Source organism: Setaria italica, chromosome IX (assembly GCF_000263155.2).
Source record: "Setaria italica strain Yugu1 chromosome IX, Setaria_italica_v2.0, whole genome shotgun sequence".
Classification (NCBI taxonomy): Eukaryota; Viridiplantae; Streptophyta; class Magnoliopsida; order Poales; family Poaceae; genus Setaria; species Setaria italica.
In genome coordinates this window covers 43,126,382-43,146,311 of record NC_028458.1, presented here as the reverse complement: position 1 = coordinate 43,146,311, position 19,930 = coordinate 43,126,382, and the positions used below count along the sequence as shown (strand labels likewise).

Sequence of the window (19,930 nt, the reverse complement as noted above, 5' to 3'; positions counted from 1 at the left end):
GCAGTGACGAGTTCTATGATGTGATCGCGATCCATCCAGAATGTAATTTGGTTTTCATTATCTGGCGAGCGTTCGAGCGACAAGGTCTTATGTCATACAACATGGGCAATCGAGGAGTGCAGTTTATCTGCTCTCTTGATGGAGATTATCTGTTTCCAAGTGCACCGTACCTTACGTTCCCTATTTGGGGGAATTTCAGTTATCAGATGGTCACTAGAAGTTTGGTCTACCTCTCATTTGGCTGAGTTAGCATGGCATATTGCTTCTATTAATTAGTAAGATTTTCATGTTTTGACGCTTTTGAGGGAATGTCTTGTCTTTTTTTTTGTCTTCACCTTTGTGCTAATAAGCAGTGCTAACAACTGGCACTACTAGAAAAATGACCTCTTATCCCGAGACTTAGTACCGGTCACTTTTTGACCCGGTACTAATATAAGCATTAGTATCGAGCCTAATAGATAGTCCCCGATGAGGTCCCCGTGACCCCCTTTGGTACCGGGTGGAACCCCCATCCGGTACTAAAGCTCCCATCCCCCCGCACCCCTCCCCCCTCCTCTCTCTCTCTATCAGCTGACACTCTGTCACCTGCGCGCAGGCTTCTTATCCTCATCTCCTCTATCTCCTCACATTTCATCTCTCTCACCCTCACACACCACACACTTCATCTCCTCCTCCTCCTCTAGATCTGCCTCCCCTCCCCTCCCCCTTCCGCTCGCCCCTCACCAGCGGTGAGGAGCGGTGGCGGGGTGAAGTGAGATGGCGAGGCGGAGGCGGAGGCGGAGGCGGTGATGGAGGCGGATGGGAGGGGCGGAGGCAGCGGTGGAGGCGGAGGAGCGGGCGGGCGGTGGGGAGGGGTGAAGGCGGAGGAGCAGGCGGGTAGGCGAGGCGGGGCTGGCGGAGGGAGGCCAGCGGCGGGGGAGGCAGGTCCGGCAGGGAAGGGGGGATTGATTTTTTTTAATTTTTTAATACCCTTTAGTACCGGTTATTTCAACCGGTACTAAAGGACCCCCCTCTAGTACCGAATTGCTAGTACCGGTTTTTACCAACTGGTACTAGAGCCGTTTTCTCTAGTAATGTGGTTTGGAATATGTTATTTCGATTATATGTGGCTCGACTTGCTTTCATGTACTGATTACTATGAGCTTGTCGGTTAATGACTAACGTGAGAGAACAACACATTATTTGTGCCCGGAATTTGATGCATTTTTAGGTTATATTTCTTTTCATTTCCTACAGATATGGACCGTCATGGAGCTGCTTTTTATCTGTTTTTTTTATGATGTACATATGAATTTTACCCTTCTTGCTTGCATTATTATTTGTTGATTTGATATGTATCCTTGTGAGTTCAATTTTCTGTTTTTTTCTCGCATATACACCTTGGTTGGGGAAAGGATAGGTTCCTTCCGTGAATTCTGCTTGAATGTTCCATCGGTGAGTTCAACTCTTCTATTAGTGCTAGCATTGCGTGAGATTGTCTTTCTCAAACCGATAGTTCAATGGAAACCGTGACTAGTTTCAATATGATGTATGCTTGGTTCTTGGTTCTTGGTATATGCAAACTGCAAATTTAGTGAACCATTAAGAATAATGCTTACAAACCTTGATATTAATTTTCGTTGTCGTCCGAACCAGCATGGCCAGTTCAACGTATACGGTCAGCTCGTTATCAAAGTGCTAATAAAGTCAACCTGAACTAATGATCTTGTGTTCAGGTTGACTTGACTCTTATCTAACAATCAACTAGGAGTATATATTTTTAGATGGTGGAATACAAGTATTGTTTCTTAGCCTTCACATCAGTGATGCTTACAATTGTCCAACAATCTTAGTTTATTACCAAATTTCATCATTATTACATCAGTGATGCGTTACAATCTATAGTCTTTAGTGGTCAGAATCTTCGCCTCTAAGGCTATATCGATCCATCATCCCTGGACCTACACGGGACGAGGACTCTCATGGCCTCATCTAAGCATCCAGGCGCAGCGGTACGGTTCAGGTGGCGCCAATGGCCATTTGATGTGGGTGGTGGCCTAGGAATGAATGACGGGCATGCTAGAGGTGAGCTGCAGCTAGGGCAAAGGTAGATGATGCCTGTAAAAGATGCCGATATGTGGAGTAGAAAGTTATGGGCATGCATAGCCTAGTAGCTCAGCATTTCAACTGTGCTGGCACCATTATTTTCCTTAAGATATTGTGGAGTTATTTTTCCTCTTATGATGCATGGTTCTCTAGACGAAAATTCTATTAAAGCTTCATAACCTGGAGAGGTGATTCCCTGTAATCAATCAATCAATCAATCAAGCCACCATTTGCAGACCAGATGGCAAAGAGGTCGAGGAAGAAGAAGCAGCGCGTACCCAACCTACCCGACGACCTCATCTTCGAAATCCTATCCCGTGTTCCCGACAGGTCACTGTGCCGCTTCAACTGCGTGCGTGTCTAGATTATGGCACGACCTGTGCTCCGACCCTGACCTCCGCAAGAAGTCGCCGCAGATCTTGTCCGGCTTCTTCTGCTATTTCAGCGATAAAGGTAATCTAAGTTGGACTACAATACACGTTGCGCAATATCCGAGTAGATTTGAACTGTCTAGTTATCTTGTCTTGTACTCCAAGTAACTTCATGTCCTCGCTTCGCACGTCCTAGTTGGACAGGCCCACTTGTCCGACTAGTATCCTAGTCGGTGGGAACCCATGGTGTACCTATGTCCCTCAACTAGGTGAACCTGGACACAGATCCTCGACGAAGGCAGGCTCACCGACGCCAAGGGCTACACCGCGACTTCACCAACACCATCATCATCATCACCTCCAACCTCGGCGCGCACCACCTCGACGCCGGCGCGGCGTCCGGCTGCCCGGACCCGGACGCCATGCGCGCCGCGCGGGAGCGCGTCGTCGCCGACGTGCAGAGGTGCTTCCGACCGGAGCTCATCAACCGGCTGGACGAGATGGTGGTGTTCTGGCCACTGTCTGGCGAGACCCTGCGGAAGGTGGCCAGGCTGCAGCTCGACGGCATCGCCGCGCGCCTCGCCGGCAGGGGCATTGGCCTCGACGTCACCGACGGCGCGATCGATGGTGTGCTGTCCGTGTCGAGCGACCAGGTGCCCGTGTACGGCGCCAGGCCGATCAGGCGGTGCCTGCGGAACATGGTCATGACAAGGATCTCCAGGATGATGGTGCAGGAGGAGGTGGACGACGGCTGCAACATCTCCATTGACGCAGACGGCAAGGAGTTCGTGTTCAACGTCGAGAAGCCGGAGAAGATTATCGAAGCACCATCACCGCCATCGCTGAAGGAGACGGTGGGTGGCGACGGCGACGTGTCTGTAGACGCAGACGAGGCCCAGAAGCCGGACGCGGACGAGACTCGAAAGTTCTCGAACTTGAAGAACAAAGCTACGGCCCCAACCTCAGAGTTGAAGAGCGGAACTTCGTCACCAACCATAGGGTTGCAGGAGGAAGCATTATCATCTCAGGACGTACGTTGCTGGCATTCTTGCCCTTGGTACGTGCTCAGTCATGTTTATTTTCCTGTTGTTCCGCTTTGACCTTTGAGGGGTGAAGCGACAAGTGCTTGCGGTGTGAAGGTGTTAAATCAGACATGAATTTTATGTGGAAAGCTCTTGAGGAAACACCATGGGCACTAATCAACAATATTTACTATCTGATGAAAGTACAAGGATTGTTAATTCTTCCGGTGCAGCTGACAAGAGGTGCGTACAACGTGGAAAAAACTGAATAAAATCAAATACAAAAACAAATATTTCTAGACTCGATGATCGCGGGTCCTCTATGCAGTATGCACCTTCGCGTGACTCACGATAGAATTCGAAGAATTTTCAACACTAAATCTTAAGACAAATTATGATCTTATAGCAAATGGACAAGTAGCATAAAGAATATTTTGATTTAAAAAATAACCATGCCCGAAAACCATATAACTAGGGAAACTATTCATCGCCGCATAACTTCTGTACAGATGCCATGAAAGAGTGACGCTCAAACTAACAAATCATGAAATCAACACCACAACCCGCTCAGAATTGCATAACTAAGCGCACCACTAAAACAACTAAAATAATTCAAGAACTTAGCAGTGTCCCACCTGTGTCAATCGTAGGACGTAGGTCATCGCTCCTAGCTCGCAAATGCAGCAGCACCGACTTCCTACGAAATTAAACCACAACATGTTCCCCAGCTCTTCAAAATAGCATCATCATCGCCCTATGACCATATGGGGGAAGAGCGCCACCATGCCACCTTGCATCATTGTTGGTATGCTCCATTGTACTCCTTGCGTCAAATATATGATGTTTAGGATTCCTAAATTCAATAACTAACGCCAAAACAACCAACTTGTCCAAACAACTTGACGCAACAGCGTCCACAATAGAAGGCAAAACTTATTCCTATGAGCTATAGATGAATGTTGAAATGCACCATGAAAGAAGCAAAAGCAGCTAACGACTGGCATTATTGTCGAGGAGCACCAAGGTGCCACCAACAAGCCATACCCAAAGATGGTAAAGTGCGGCATTAGGCTAAGGACGATGTACCTGAAGCTACCATCACCGCATCCTCACCGAGCATGAGCAACAGCAACAACCGGTTGCAGAGGCTGCCGAGCAACGCCCACACCAAGTAAGGCTTCTTGCAAACCCCTAGGAGTCTAGGAGACATAGCTCCACCTACGACTAAGCGGGCCCACCATGACGCCTTCTCCTCCCACAGCAGTGCCTACCCTCACCGTTGGTTGTTAATGACCGCTTTGCCTTAACCACCTCTCAACGCACGTCGATCTCAATAGATGGGAGGATGAGAGAGAAGGAAGAGATAAGGGAGAGTATGGGATCCAACATACCATAAAGCACAATACATAGGGGGCACTCGGCTCTTTTTAATTGAGCGATATCCCCGATAGAAACTCTGCCCATACTGAAAATACCCATTTTTAAGGTAATAGACCAACTCTAAAACTACCATTTTTCAAAAGCTACCGCTTAAGCCGATCGCCCCTAAAAATTATTCCATTTTAGACGTGGTTCACTTAAGCGACCATCTCTGAAGATATATTTCACATAGAGTTTATTAATGAAAGTAACTATGTCGATATGCTAGAACGTATTTAAATTTATAATAAATGTAATCTGATATATATGTTTCAGACTTGTTTGGTCCATCAGTCCATGTACACACCATAATTAAGCTAGGCGCGTCACACTTGCTTAGGTGTGAGTTTAGTTTACGCCACAACTAGAACGTGCTAAAACTTTCTAAACCCTATGCACCGTGTTTCATAGAACCAAAGTAGGAGTACTCCGTATATGACTAGCTACGAAACTGGACCTTCCTACTTTGGTTGCTATAATTTATAATTAGAAGACTATCCCTTAATTCTAATAACTTGCCATCCGAATCATCTCGATCAGCGTGATGATTATGATCACGAGTTTACTCCCTCCGTCCATATATGTTTGATCGGCGTATTTGTCACACGAAAAGATCCAAGATTTTTCTTGCGGTCGCACGCTGACTGAGATCATGCGTTTGGGTGAAAATCGTTCAAAGACTGAGGACGATGGGCAATGAAGCGTTGAATGATTTGCGTGGGAGTGTTTCTTCTTCCTTAGTCTCCGTGAAGCTAACAAATACGCTGATCCAATAGGATGGAGGGACCATCTGCTTGCATTTTCGGCGGATCAGCATCGGCGGCTTGTTTCGGCCCTTGGGTCCTGTGCTGATTCGGTGGACCCCACATGCATAGAATCCAAGCAAAATCTCCTCCAGATTTCTAGCTTATGCAAATATCTTCCCCGTTATTAGCCATTTTCAGTCAGTTATTATATATATACGTATAGAAAAAGATCTACGTGGACTAACTTGTACGGCAACAGGAATATCTGTATTGCATGATCAGTCAATCATTGGCCTAGCTAAACCACTGATCGAAATGTTATTTACTTTATTTATGCCGATAAAAAAAATTTAATGTTAGGGTCTTTTACTAAGGAAAAAAAATCTGGTTGAGGAATAGATTTTTTTTTAATGCTAGGGTCTTTCTCTTCATCAGGTCACTACTTCGCGGACAAGGCTATCGATTTGATCGACGAGGCATGCGCGGCCGTGAGGCTGCAAAAGAATGGCGAAAGAGGCAACAAGGAAGCGACAGCGGATGCCCATGGATGACGACAACGTCGTCGCACCGGACCTCATAGCGCAGGTGCTAGCAATGTTGGGCGATTCTGCATTCTCAATTGCTTCGATCATCACACATGTATAAATAGTACGTGATGTTCCGAATGTATGCCGTGCATATCGTGAGCAAATGGACGGGCATCCCGGTGACGGCCCTGGGGCGGGATGACCGGAAGAGGCTGCTCGACCTGACATGGTGTTGCGCTCGCGGTCGGGCCTCGCGAAACCCGACTAGCCGTCCGGCTCCTTCCTCTTCCTCGGCCCACGGGCGTCGGCAAGACCGAGCTCGCCAAGGCCCTCGCCGAGGAGCTCTTCGGCAACGAGAAGGCGCTCATCCGCATCGACATGTCCGAGCACGTCGGCGCAAGCTCCGTCACGAGCCTCATCGGCTCGCCTCTGGGGTATATATGTTCACAAATCCTCACGACATGCTCCAGCACTTGCACACATAAGAGCAACTCCAAAAGTTCCCTTGTATTACCCCAAAATCTAATTTAGGAGAAAAATGAAAAAACAAGTCCCACACTCCCATATTTTCTCCGTAAAGATACAACAACGCGAAAAACTCCCCAATCACCCCGCATATATCCGCATCGCCATTCCTCCCCCAATCGGCCACAGGTCTTCCTTTCCCGCCCGCAGACCCAGTCCCGCCAAATTTTTTCCCCGCGTGCGTGAGGCAAGTGTCGGAGGCGCGAGCGGCGTTGCGGCGGCGGCACGAGCAGGCTTCCGCTGCAGCGCGGGCCCTTTTTGCTGTGGCGGCGCGAACGGGCCTGCGATGCATCGACCACGTTCATATGCTCCGGTCCGGCAGGGGCAAGAACGGTGCGGCAGCAACAAGGTGCGGTAAGTCTTGTCTGTCGGCGGCCACCTACACCAATGGCCTGTCGGGGACCGAAATTTGCACGGGTTCATTGGTGGCCGAACTTGGCCAGACCAGCAGCGGCAACTTGGGAAGTGATCTGCAAGGTCAAGGACCGGCGGTGGCAACTTGGGAAGTGATCTGCAAGATCGAGGACCAACTTGGGAAGTGATCTGCAAGGTCGAGGACCGGCGGCGGCATCAGTATTTGGTCTTACCTTTTTCTGAAGCCAGGGACATAGTTTTTGAATCAATTCCTGATGAAAAATTTGCCCAACATGATGATTTGTCAGTTGTTGGAGTCGTTTGCCTTTTGGGAATCAAACATACATCAGCTTCCAATCGGGGGTCTCCTACCATGCTCGAGATTATCAGGTAAGTTCATTGGTGTCATCTAATAGGTGGTCTCATGCATTGACACGTAATCTTGAGACGACTCATCAAGTAACCTATACAATAAGTTGTCTAGTAGAGCTATATAATTTCTTAATATGTGCATATGAAAAAAGGAAATATTATGAGTCGCATGGCACTGTATAAGATGACCTATGCGGCCGCTAACATGTAGCAATGTACTTGCTGATTGGACAATTATCTTTCTATTGATACATAGTATCCCCTAAATGGTTTGCATCGTTTCTGAATCCATGCATTCCTGTAGAAAAATGAGCGCAACATGGCGCGCAACTGATTTGTCAATTGTTGTGCTGTGATTTTCCTGATGGGATTGTTGGAATTGTTGAACCCAACGGCAGGTTTGACGGGCGAAAGCAGTGGCAAACTACTGTGCGGCGTAAGGAGGGGCAATGGGAGGAAGGACTGGCGGCGGCGTTGGAGGGTGATAGGAGAAAAACGTTAAGAGAGAGGGAGTTCACGGAGGAGGAGAGAGGTTGGCCCAACTGATGGGCACATTAATGCTGACGTGGTCTGTTTAAAAATATTGGGGAGGCTAGAGTTTCCAAAAAGTTCTTCCCTATATATTGGGGGCTCTTTCAAAAAATTTCCTCCAAAAACATATCAACTCATAGCAGGTCGCTAATAACTAGTCCCCAATATTTCAAAATAGACCAACCTTCTTTGACTTTTGCTCACATTCACCGCATCCGGACCGGCCAACCGTAATATACAGTTAAATTTCAAGAAATGTTTGAAGCCAAAAGAAAAGCTGGATCTTTTCGTGTTCATCTCACTCACAAGTTCTTGATTTTCTCCCAATGTTTACTACAGGTACTACTACAGACGCACCTACAAGGACAACATGAACTGCCCAGCAACGAAGCAGGTGCAACAGAAGGACCAAAGCGACCCGCCATTGTACGCGGTCACCTACTACAATGAGCACTTGTGCAACAACGCCTTCCTCACGCTCTCCCCCTCTGAGTTCCAGCTCCAGACCTCCTCGGGAAAGGCCATCTCCGTCTGCTTCGACTCGTCGTCCGGGCCGGCGGCGCAAGAACCGCTATCCGCGGCGGCGGCGGCCACCAATACTAGCAGCGGCTCGCCCTCTCCAGCGCCGCGGCACAGCGAGGCACGCCCCCGGAGATCAGCAACCCACCTGTGCTACGGCGCTCAGAGACGTACCCATGGGGCGCAGGCGCTGTGGAGCAGAAGCCAGCGTCCTGCAGCACCAAGTGCCACGACGCGTTCGCGGCTAGTGCCGGCGTGGTGCCATCAGGTGGTAGATGCAGGCAGATTTAGGTCCATCAGGTGCGCGTGCCAGGTGATTGGGGAAGGATTGGACCCCGCATGTATGCGGGGCGACGGAGGTATTTTTAGCGTCCGCGCAGTTTTACGAGAACGATTAGTGAGCTGTTGGAGGTAAGTTTTGTTTGTTTTTTTCCCTAAAGAAGGTTTTGGGGCAATTTTAAGGGAGCTCCTGAAGTTGCTCTGAGATGGTATGATTTTGGAAGAAAAATGTTTTTAAAAAAATCCTAATACAGAGTTTTGGGAAGAAATTTTAGAGACTCTTGAAGTTACTCTAATCCCTTATAATTAATGATTCCGTAACTGCGTGCAGGGCGCCTGGGTACGAGAATGGAGGGCAGCTCACGGAGCAGGTGATGCGGCGGCCGTACAGCGTGGTGCTGTTCGACGAGGTGGAGAAGGGGGACGACGCCTTGTTCAACCTGTTCCTGCAGATCCTCGACGACGGCAGGCTCACCGACGCCAAGGGCCGCGCCGTCGACTTCACCAACACCATCATCATCATGACCTCCAACCTCGACGCGCACCACCTCGACGGCTACCCGGACAACGACGCCGCTCGCGAGCGCGTCCTCGCCGACGTGAGGAGGCACTTCCGGCCGGAGCTCGTGAACCGGCTTGACGAGATGGTGGTGTTCCACCCCCTGTCGTCGTCGTCCGCCGGCGACCAGCTGCTGCGGAAGGTGGCCAGGCTGCAGCTCAAGGGCGTCGCCTCGCGCCTCGCCGGCAAGGGCATCGACCTCGACGTCACCGACGCCGCCCTCGACGTGATGCTGTCCGAGACACGCGGCGAGGTGAAGATGTACGGCGCTAGGCCGATCAGACGGTTCGTGCAGAAGGTCGTCGTGACAAGGATCTCCAAGATGGTGGTGCGGGAGGAGGTGCACGAGGACTGCTGCATCTCCATCGACGCAGACGAGGAGGTGAAGGAACTGGTGTTGACCGTCACCAAGAAGCCGGCGGACCAAAAGAAGGAGCTGATGTGCGTAGTCGTCGAGAACCCTGTCGACGAGGTGAAGAATCCGGTGATCACGGCCGAGAAGACTGCAGACGAGAAAAGGGAGGAGCCGGTGTTCACTACCGAGAAGCCTGGAGATGAGAAAAGGCAGGATCCGGTGTTCACCGTCGAGAAGCCTGCAGACGAGAACATGGGGCCAGTGTTGATCGTCGAGAAGCCTGCAGATGAGAACAGGGACGAACCGGTAGTCATCATCGATCAGCAGCCTGAAAGTGAGAACAGGAAGGTCACCTTTGAAAAGTCTGTAGACAATGGCAAGTAGGATCCGGTAGTCACCATCGAGAATTCTGCAAACGAGGACATGGAGCCGGTGTTCTCCGTCGAGAAGCCGGCAGACAAGGAGGAGCCGGTGTTCACTGCCGAGAAGCCTGCAGAAGAGGAGGAGCCGGTGCTCACCACCGAGAACCTTGCAGACCAAGAGAAGATGGAAGCTGGGGGTTCACGGTCCTGAAGCCGAACTCGGACGAATACAAAAGCATCGTATGCCTCTGATGTAAACAACACAGAATGACAGGCACAAGGATTGACAAGAATGGTAGATCGTGCTGTAGTTTCCCTTCTTTCTTTTCTTTTTTTTTTTGAGGGCGTAGATCGTAGTTTCCAAAGGATACCACTATTATATACAAATGTGTCTTTCAGCACGCGCATACATACGTTCACATTTTACCAAAACTTTGTCTATTCAAATTTCAAAATACCCATTAGCTTGTATCTAACATCTCAAGGACCCAACATTTTGGTGTAAGGCTCTGCACTGCTATTATATACCATTGATATTACCAGGATGATCAGTGCTAGGATCCTCCTGAATTATCAGACAACGATGACTGAAAAATGCATGAATGATCGTTGGAGGCCGAGAGCTAGAAGATCAATTCTCCAGCACAGCGAGCCCATCTGAAATTCGGCCCGATCTATAATGCATCCTTTCACACAACAACAAACGGACTGCCTATTACCCAGTTTCAGCCCACAAATTGTATGTCCCTGATTTGCGTGCTTGCTATCGTACTTGCAACGAAAAGACGCCCACTAGTGAAGAAGTATGAAGCGAAAGAGAGGCCTACTTGTCATTACCATTGAAGCAATCCTTTCCAAGAAGAGCATTGAACTGAAGGGATGTTTTTTCAACACATCTTCTTTTTTTTTGTGAGGAGAAAGAGAGAACTTTATTACTCAGAAAGTAAGTTACAATCATGAGCAATAGTTTGCTCCACACAAGTTGGCGCGTTGAACTCCAGACCGCAGAATGCGCCGCCTCCCGCACACACCCCGGTGCCCGTCGTCCTCCCACGCTACTGCCCGGTCGTGCGTGGACATGGATCCACGGCGTCCTTGCCTCGCGGTCGCGTCGCCCGCTATCTCCGAGCGGCGGTGGCCTAAGCACCCGCGCGCAGCCGTTCCTCGATTGAGCGGGCGCGGCCCGGAGGCTCCGAGCGCAGCCCGCGCCGTTATACCGTCGGCCCTGAGCACTGGCTCTGCACCTGCAGGCACGTGCTGCCTCCTCCCAAATTCCTCCAACTCTAGCCCCAAGGTCCTTCACCCGTCCACCACCGGCTGCCAAGGTTTTTTTTTTTCCAATTTCATTTGTATGATGGCGTATTGTGATGGTACATTTAGCTAGTATTCCCTACCAATCTGCACTATTTTTGTGTTTGGACGTTCTCATCTAAATGATTAGATGATTATGTATGTTGTGCCATTGGTTTGTTAAAGAGCTTCAGTTGGGGAATTCATTTTTTAGATGAATAGCAAACTGAGTAGGAGTGCAAGACAGAATTGCTAGATACTGCAAGCTTCCTTTCTACCTGGGATGCAATTATTAGCATGTGCCAAAGTTTAGGCCATGTTAGCTAAATGCAGTCTTGCTATGGCTATAGTATTTGTGCCTCACATGGTACTAGCAGTTTGGGCTGCCCATTTCCGTTTTCCAATATTATTTGTTTGGTTGCATGTTTACTTATTTGAAGCTGGCAATTTTGCAATATTGTAGATGGCCTTCTCCGATGATGATGACCTCATTGCTTAATGGTGGGAGGAAGAGGAAGAGGAAGAGGAGAAGGAAGAGGAAGAGGAGTTAAATGATGACGACCTCATTGTAATTCTTATGCTTGCCGACATGGACTATGAGAGACATAAGAAGAAGCGTCGTGGTTCAGTCCCAGACGTGAGGTAGTTCCGAGGGATTCCGAGGGACATGTCTAGTGGCAATCTGCGCATTGTGGCTAATTATTTTACAAGTCCTCCAATATACAATGCAACATTCTTCAGGAGGAGGTTCAAAATGTCAAGAGACCTCTTCTTGCGTGTCGTGGATGGTGTGGAGGCACATGACAACTACTTTAGGCAAAAACCAAATGCAACAAGTCTTCTCGGTGCCGCGGCATTACAGAAGGTGTTTAGGTCATTCACATGCTTGCATATGATGTTCCAACTAATTCAATGGATGAAGTTGTGAGGATGATCTGATTTAGGGATCATTGCTGGAGTTTCTAACCGTGCGAGCTTGGTGTTTCAATTCAACACATCCTATAAGGCTACAACTATAACTGTGACCCCTCGAATGAAAAAAGTTCAATATATCAGTACTGAAGTACTAGTTGGTACTAATAAATTCGCTCTGCGCTGCAACTTTAAGTCATCATTTTGTTGTTCTAAACACAAGTTAGTATTTAAACTACAAAAGTAACCAAAGTTCAAACAAGTTCTTGCGTTTGTTCAGTTGGATCTACATTGATTCTACATGAGTCTTAGTGCCTAAGAGAGGATCCCCCATTTGGACTAGAGAAGCGGAGAAACCAAATTGTATGTCTGGAATCAAGGTCACCATTATGCGAATGTAGAATATCCCCCCATACAACAGAGCGCGAAGCAAACAGCATAGTAGACGAAACAAACACTGTTTATCAGGATTCGGGGACTTGCTAGCCAACTGACCCCTATCGGCTTATCAGACTTGACAGATAGCTGAAGCTTGTAAACACACGCAGCTCCTCCTGTCTGTGCAACTTGTTCTGACCTAAATGTGTTGCTTCATCTTGTTGATCTGAATACTTCTAGTTTTATTGTTGAAGAACTTTATGCCATAATCTTTCTTCACCCTCCCTATCAGCCAGCTTGGATGTCAGCAATCTAGGCCATCATTATACGAAATTGTATTGTGCCTTGACGTAGCATCGCTTGGTTTTCTGGGGTACAAGTCATGGAAATCGATATTTGTTTGCGTATCAAGTATATACTCACCACTCAGTTCATTGGTCAGGTATCAACAGTACGCAGAATGACTTGTTTCTGCAAGCAAAGGTCTCGAACGTTATCGTACAAGAAAGCATCGATCAAGGCAAGTGCCAAGGAAGCTACTAGTATACTACCAATCATTCATGATTACAGGGGGGGCAGCTTTTGGATTTGCAAAGCCTTTGTGCCCTTGTCAAGGCTCAGCTTTACCTTGCAATGCTCGATGTCGTCGCTCGAGCTGAAAAAGTATGCACGGAGCATTGGCCATTTGGGCATTTGGCCCTCGAACGGCGATCGGCTTTAGCCGCCCGCGCGACGAGCAACGCGAGTCTTTTCCGACAGAGTGGAGGGGGTGGGATCCGATGCGCACGCCGCCATGAAAAGATGTGCGAGCGTGGCGAATGAAATTACACATGGAGAATGGAGGGTACTGCGAAAAAACAGCAGAGATGGCTCCCCGGAGATTATTGTACTTAGACGTTAGAATACACGGATACTTCCAGCAGTAGCCTTGGACAGTATTGTAATGAACCCGTCGATTCAGAGCTTTTTAAGTTAATCGTGATTGTGATGCGCGAGGCAGGATAGAATAAGGCTCTGCTGCATGAAAGCAAGGCAGTAGACAGGTCACCCCCTTGGGCCTGAATTTTCATTAGTCCCCAGTTGATCCGATGGCCATCCCGTGCACGTTATACAATGGGCTCTCGGGCTCTATTCTATTGCGCTGCTGATACATGAGATCTTCTGCTATGGCCTTGTCCTTATGCTACACAACGGCATCACTCGATCGATTGATCTGCTAACAATTTATATGCGAGCTGGCTTGCTTGCATCCTCCCTTTGATTTGCTTTCATCAGTTACTACCAGAACAATATAGAATAAAAAAACAAAGCTTTGAGGATTTGAAACAAGATGAGAGGGAGACTGGGACACAGTACATAGGACTTCATCATGCAACATAAAACCCTAACAAAAGTTGTATGGTTTCCCTCAAAAAAAAAAAGAACAAGTTGTATGCGCAAGTGGGAATCTTAAGCCATCAGCATCCTGAACAAGCGATATGCCTGTAGTTGGCTTTTATTTCCCAGGAGGGGCAAGGCCTGATGGCCACTTGTTTTTAGATGATGCATCTGCAGATTTGCTCACCTAAAGAGATCGATCTGGGGCTGGGTCAAATAATCATGGAGTTTATTTATTCCTTCCTCTTCGCTAATCACTAGTTGGACTCCAACAATGGCTAATAATTATAATCAGGTCTCGAATCGATGGGCCATCGAGTGATGGGTATACTACTTAATTCAAAGCACTAGCTGGTTTTGTTTGCTAAGTGGCAACAGATCAATCCGTGTCTAGCATATAATCTAGAGGGGGAGAAAAAGCATTGCACAAACCACAAGTTTTGTTGGGATAGAAAGGCGATCAAAGGAAAAAGGAAAAGATGTCACCCACTACAATGAGTGCCATCATGGCGATCAACTCTCGAATCGCTATCAGTACTGCTTTGATTGTGCTAACTAAACCAATTGAGGAACAATATCATTAGTGGTACAGTCGGGAAAAGCGGGATGAGAGCATCCATATCGATCGTGAATTGGAGACGGGTAAATCATTCATGGACTCGCCGGTGTGCCACTAGCTAGAGGTTTGGTTGCCCCTTTTGTTTCTACAAATGTGCGGTAAAATTCCTTTCACTTGGTTTCGATCAAGCTTCCATATATACTACCTCCACCCCAAATTATAGATCATTTCATATTTTCTAGATCCATACCTTTCAAGACATAATATATTTCTAGGTGCATAGCAAAATTTATGAATCTACAAAAATTAAAATGACCTATAATTTAGGATGGGGAGGAAGTAAGTCCGAAGGATTGATGGCATCCTTCATAAAAAGCGCTGCCATGTACGATTTATGTTCTAGAATGGGCTATATGAATCTTATTATTATTCCAAGATTTTTGGCTGATTTTGTATTTTATTGAGTCCATGATCTTTTTCTTCGAAAAAGAGAAACCACAGTTTTCGATCATATGATACTAGGAGAACAAGGGTGTGCATCAGAGGAACAACTGTACCTGCGTTTCATGTTCGACAACCTCTATTATCGTTGGTTCCTTTCACTAGCTTTACCGTTTGCTGTTGGAATCATCTTGGATTCCTTTGCCACTGTGGTAGTAACGTCAGTCGTCACTGAATTGCACTAATCGCCCACTGTACATTGGTAGCAACCGTACTACTGCATCCTGTTTCAAAACCATTCAATACGTTGTCTGAGCCAACCATGACAGAGTCTCTTTAATTTCTTTGCCTCAGGTCACTTTCTAGCTAATGCTAATGCACTAGTAGATTTATTATTTACTGGAAAAACGTGCTTATGCAGATCAATATCTACCTTCACCGGCTTCACCGTTTGCTGTTGGGATCATCTTGGATTCCTCTGCTTCTCTGCCATTCAGGCACCTAGGTAATAGCTTCACTGAAACGCACTAATCGCCCACTGTACACTGGTAGCGACCGTACACAGACTGAACCCCTGCTTCCTGTTGGAGAACCATTGAACGCGTCGTCAGAGCTAAATCATTGAGCCTTGACACAGTCTTTTTAATTTCTTTGCCCCAACGTCATTTTCTGACCACTGCTAATGGGCAGTTGGTTTTCATTCTTATTTTGAAAAAATAATAAAAAATCGAGATTTCCGCTACTAATCATTAGACAAAACAAGCCATTAGGGGGGGAAAAAAGGAGTTTGACGAACCGGAGAGTTTTGTACCACGGGCCAAGAACATTCTGGTTTATGACATGCGCCTTCCTTCAAGAGTTCTTATCGTGAAGTATTTCGGAAAAAAAAAGAGAAAGAGTTCTCATCGTGAAGTATTTCGGAAAAAAAAAGAAAGAGTTCTTATCGTGTGCCTCAATTTGACAATTTTGGTGCCGTTTGTATTGTACTTACATATATGTAACGTCGATCGCTGCGGTACCCCCCCAAATTTTGAGGGAGACTCGAAGAGCTTTTCGAGCAGCAGCGAAAGCTCGAGCGATTTCAGCAAGCAGGCACAGCTGCACATGAATGCATGATGGAGCTCGACGGATGATGGATCATGATGGTAATGCCGGGCCGGACCCGGCAGCGTCCCCGTCCGGAGCGGGGCCCACGGTGGGGGCCCCTCCAAAGTCCATCACACGGCTCGTCACGGACAACGACTAGTATACAGTGGCGCAGGCTCAAGGCTCGTGGGCCCACAACCCGTGGGACCCAGCCGCTCGTGACGACAGTGCAGGGGAAATTATTGAATATACAGTGAACGTAGTACTACACCTCACCTACTCCTGTCGTTTTCCAGCCGTGCCACGCGGGCCCCGCAGCGCGCTGCGCTCGTACTCGCTACGTTTTCTGGTCACGCCCCTGAATTCCACGTACTCCGTAAGTGCCGGCTCGGCCCTGCACCCTACCACCTCCTATGCTGGAAGTAGTACAAAATTAAAAATGATCGCGAGGTTTTTTCCGGATAAAGTAGTTTCCAGGGGTCTGGATGCTAAAATAGCCCCCTTGGGCCCACCGCCGGGCCCCAGGCCCATTTAGTGGGGAGCATGCGTCAACGTCAGGGAGGTCCCCCGCCTGACGTGGTGCGTCCCCCGTCGTCGCGTAGCGGGGGCGTGCGGGCCTGCCGCGCCGGCGAATGGCGGGCGCACACGCGGGCGAGGGCCACGTGACCGGGAGGGTGGACTTCCCGGGGGGCCAGGGCGCGTCGCTGTTCGGGCGAGCGGACGAGAATGCCCCCGGCCCTACCGCCACGGCTCCCCTGTCAGGAAAGAGGAACAAAAGGGCTCAAGCGTCTCCCGTTAGAATTCATTTTATCGGATAAAAAAAATTGGAAGAGAAAGATAAGAAAAGAAGGAAGGGAAGCTGATGGATGTGGAAGGCCCAGGTTTTGTGCCTCCCGGTACACAGATTGACGCAAGGCTCCAAGGCGGGTACGCACTTGTCGACTTCCAAAAGTTATGGTGACGAACTGGCGATTGATGCGGGTGCAGTTTATTGTTCCTGGCGGAAAGAAATGAAGAGGGACAGGGCATGGTGACGGCGAAACAGGAGGAGGCCTGTAGCACCGCTAATGCAGCGGAGTCCACGGGTTTGATCTCCCGATGGCGAGAGCGAGACCGATCCAGCGGGCGTGTAGTGTAGTGTTTGGGGTTTTAAAGATGAGCGGAATATGTGTGGCAGCTCGGTAGGCATGGGGTCTGGTCCGGCAGTCCTCGAGCTCATACGGATATCAGCTAGTCGTCGGAGTGGGGCGCACCCGGTCTGTTCGGACGGAAAATATCAACAGCTGTGTGGAAGCGCTACCTTATACAAACGTCACGGAACAGTACTGTGGTATGCTGTTGGCATTTTGAGCTTGCCTTGCAACGATAGGTTTTCATGCTCTTGCGACCGAGTCAAATTTCCTTAGGACCGCACTGGCAATAAAACAAGAGGCATGTTCGCTTCAGCTTATAAGTCGGTTGAAAAGCTGAAACGGCTGATTTGTTGTGAGAGGAAAATACTATTTGGTGGCTGATAAACCGGCTGAATAAGCTGAAGCGAACAGGCTGAAGAAAATCAAAGACATTGTTGCATTACGCAGGGGCAAAGCCCTCGAGCCCAATGGAGCTACGATGGGGAGGATACACGCTACTTTCGGATGCAGGACATCGCTAGACTTCTCGAACCAATGCTTCTGAACCCTTCCGCTCAATCCTACGGCTGGCACACTGCATTCGTACTCCTACGGCCGAAATACGCCCACCGGCCCACACCAGGCCTCACACCACTCCACGCGTACAGTAGGCGGGCGTAGGAAAGTGGGGCATTTCCGTCCATCCGGCGCGATCCGCACCGCTCCAAAACGCCATTCATCATGTCCATCCATCATCGCCAGCCCGAGGGAAGGGAAGGAGACAACGGCCGCACCATCACCGAGGGGAATAAAAAGTGGCGGGCCCACCGCGCCGCAGGTGGGGCCCGTCCTGCCGGGAGAGCGCGTACGTGGCTCGGCACGTCTCCCGAGGAGACCCCCTGCGTGGCAGCCCGGATCCGTGCATGCGATGCCGTGTGTGCACGGAGGGGGGACACGAGCGTACGCGTGTCCCCGCACGCGTCCGCCACACGGGCAGACGGGCAGTGGCAAGTACCAGAGCTCCGACTCCCAGGCGAGTCCCATCCCTCGCCTGGTTGGCCGGCCGGGTGCCTTGCTTGCGAGTGCGTGCGCCGGGACCCACCTACCAGTCGTGCTGCGCCACCCCCGTTTCTCACTCTCATCGGCTCACTCCCACTCCCCACTCTCGCGTTAATTCTACCACACTCTAGAAGGTTCAACGGTGGTGTTAGTGACCCGGGAGCGTTTTCTAATCGGGGATTAGCGTGTCCAATAGGAATTGTTTCGCCCGCTAATAGGCTGAGCAGATGTGGATGCCTATTTTCAATTGACGGGCGGAGAGGGACACGTTTATCTTTTACTCCGACCTCGCAGATCTTTGTCTTTGTTTACCGCATCTCCGTTGAGGAGAGGAGCTGCCGAGCCGGGGGTGGGTGGTTTTGGTGGACGCACTGCCCTATTGGATTGTACGTTTGACGTCGACTGCCCATCTTTTTTTACCGGTCTTTTCATTCATAGGATTGGCCCAATCCTCGTCCCGTTTCCTGATTTCCGTTCCGTTCACCAATGGCTTGGGTGGGTCGGATGGCTACTGTTCACAAGAGGAGTGAGGAGTATTTCCGGTGCCACGCAGATATCAAGAGTAGATCTACCCTTGGAGGCCGAGGCCGGGGAGTTTGGAATGTTCTCCAAGCTCCGCCTCCCTCACACATTACTTGCACTACTAAAAACCACCCAATAATTTCCATCCCGTTCACCGAATGCTTCCGGCATCCAAGTCACCAAGTGGCATGAACTGGGGAAGAAATTAGGCCGATCTCAATAAAAGTTTCATAGAAATTTAATGAGCATTAATTTTGTTGCCATATTAGCAAAATTTCTGACTTAGCAAGACTATTAGGAAGAGGAGAGGAGTTCCGGCCCAATCTGGGTGCAACGAAACTATGCTTAAAGAAAAGGACGATGGGATGTGACGTGATGTATTGGCCGTGGGCAGACTCCCATGCTGCTCCACCTAAAGCCAGCCAGCACACCATTTTCCAAGCCCATAGTTTTCAGCGAACAGATCGTACCCCCCTCGCCCCCTGTCGCTTTCCGCTCGCCCCACAGGCTCACTGCTCCAACGGAGCTGCTTTGCGTACACCTACATCCTACACACGCTTTTGCATCACGTACATGTCCCCAACCACAATGTATGCATCTTAAATTTAATTTAGATCAATTCAAGCCTTTCAACAATAAAATTTACACCTGCAAAAAATATTATAAGACCCCTAACTTGCTTCATGGTTCACGAAATAGAGCCATAGCCGTGTGCAACTCTACTAATATGACGTGCAAACTGATTTCCGTATAAATTTTGTGTGATTATTGTGAATTTTATCTAAATTCTTTGTCTACTACTTTTATGAAACAAAAGAATCAAAATAATTGAAAATAATTTGAATGTAGTAATCCCATCATAAGGTTTGTATAATGTTTTTGGCAACCTTTGTGTTTATAAAGTTGGATTGATTGAATTAGTTTTTATGTTACTTTTCTCAACAAAGAAGTTGTGAAATATGTCAAAAACATCACATCACGGACACAAATGAAATGTCAAAATGTTCATGTTACATTTAAAATAGTTGTGCACGCATTACATGTATATAAGAACAAACATGAGAAAAATTGAGTTGTGGCTAACTTGTTTTTTTACACCATTATTATATTTCAAGTATCGGTGCATTCATTGGCCACTTGTGCGACGAAATTATGGTCAAATTTTATT

At 48.5% G+C, this 19,930-nt stretch overlaps 1 protein-coding gene across 1 annotated transcript; it reads left to right on the top strand.

Annotated features, from left to right (window-relative positions):
* Nucleotides 1–9,058: 9,058 nt before the first annotated feature.
* Nucleotides 9,059–10,425, top strand: LOC101774204 (chaperone protein ClpB1-like; the record flags this gene model as incomplete). The annotated part of the gene is made up of 1 exon (XM_022829770.1): nucleotides 9,059–10,425. A coding segment is annotated over one exon (990 nt), but the record flags the coding sequence as incomplete, so codon positions are not given.
* Between the last annotated feature and the right edge of the window lie 9,505 nt (nucleotides 10,426–19,930).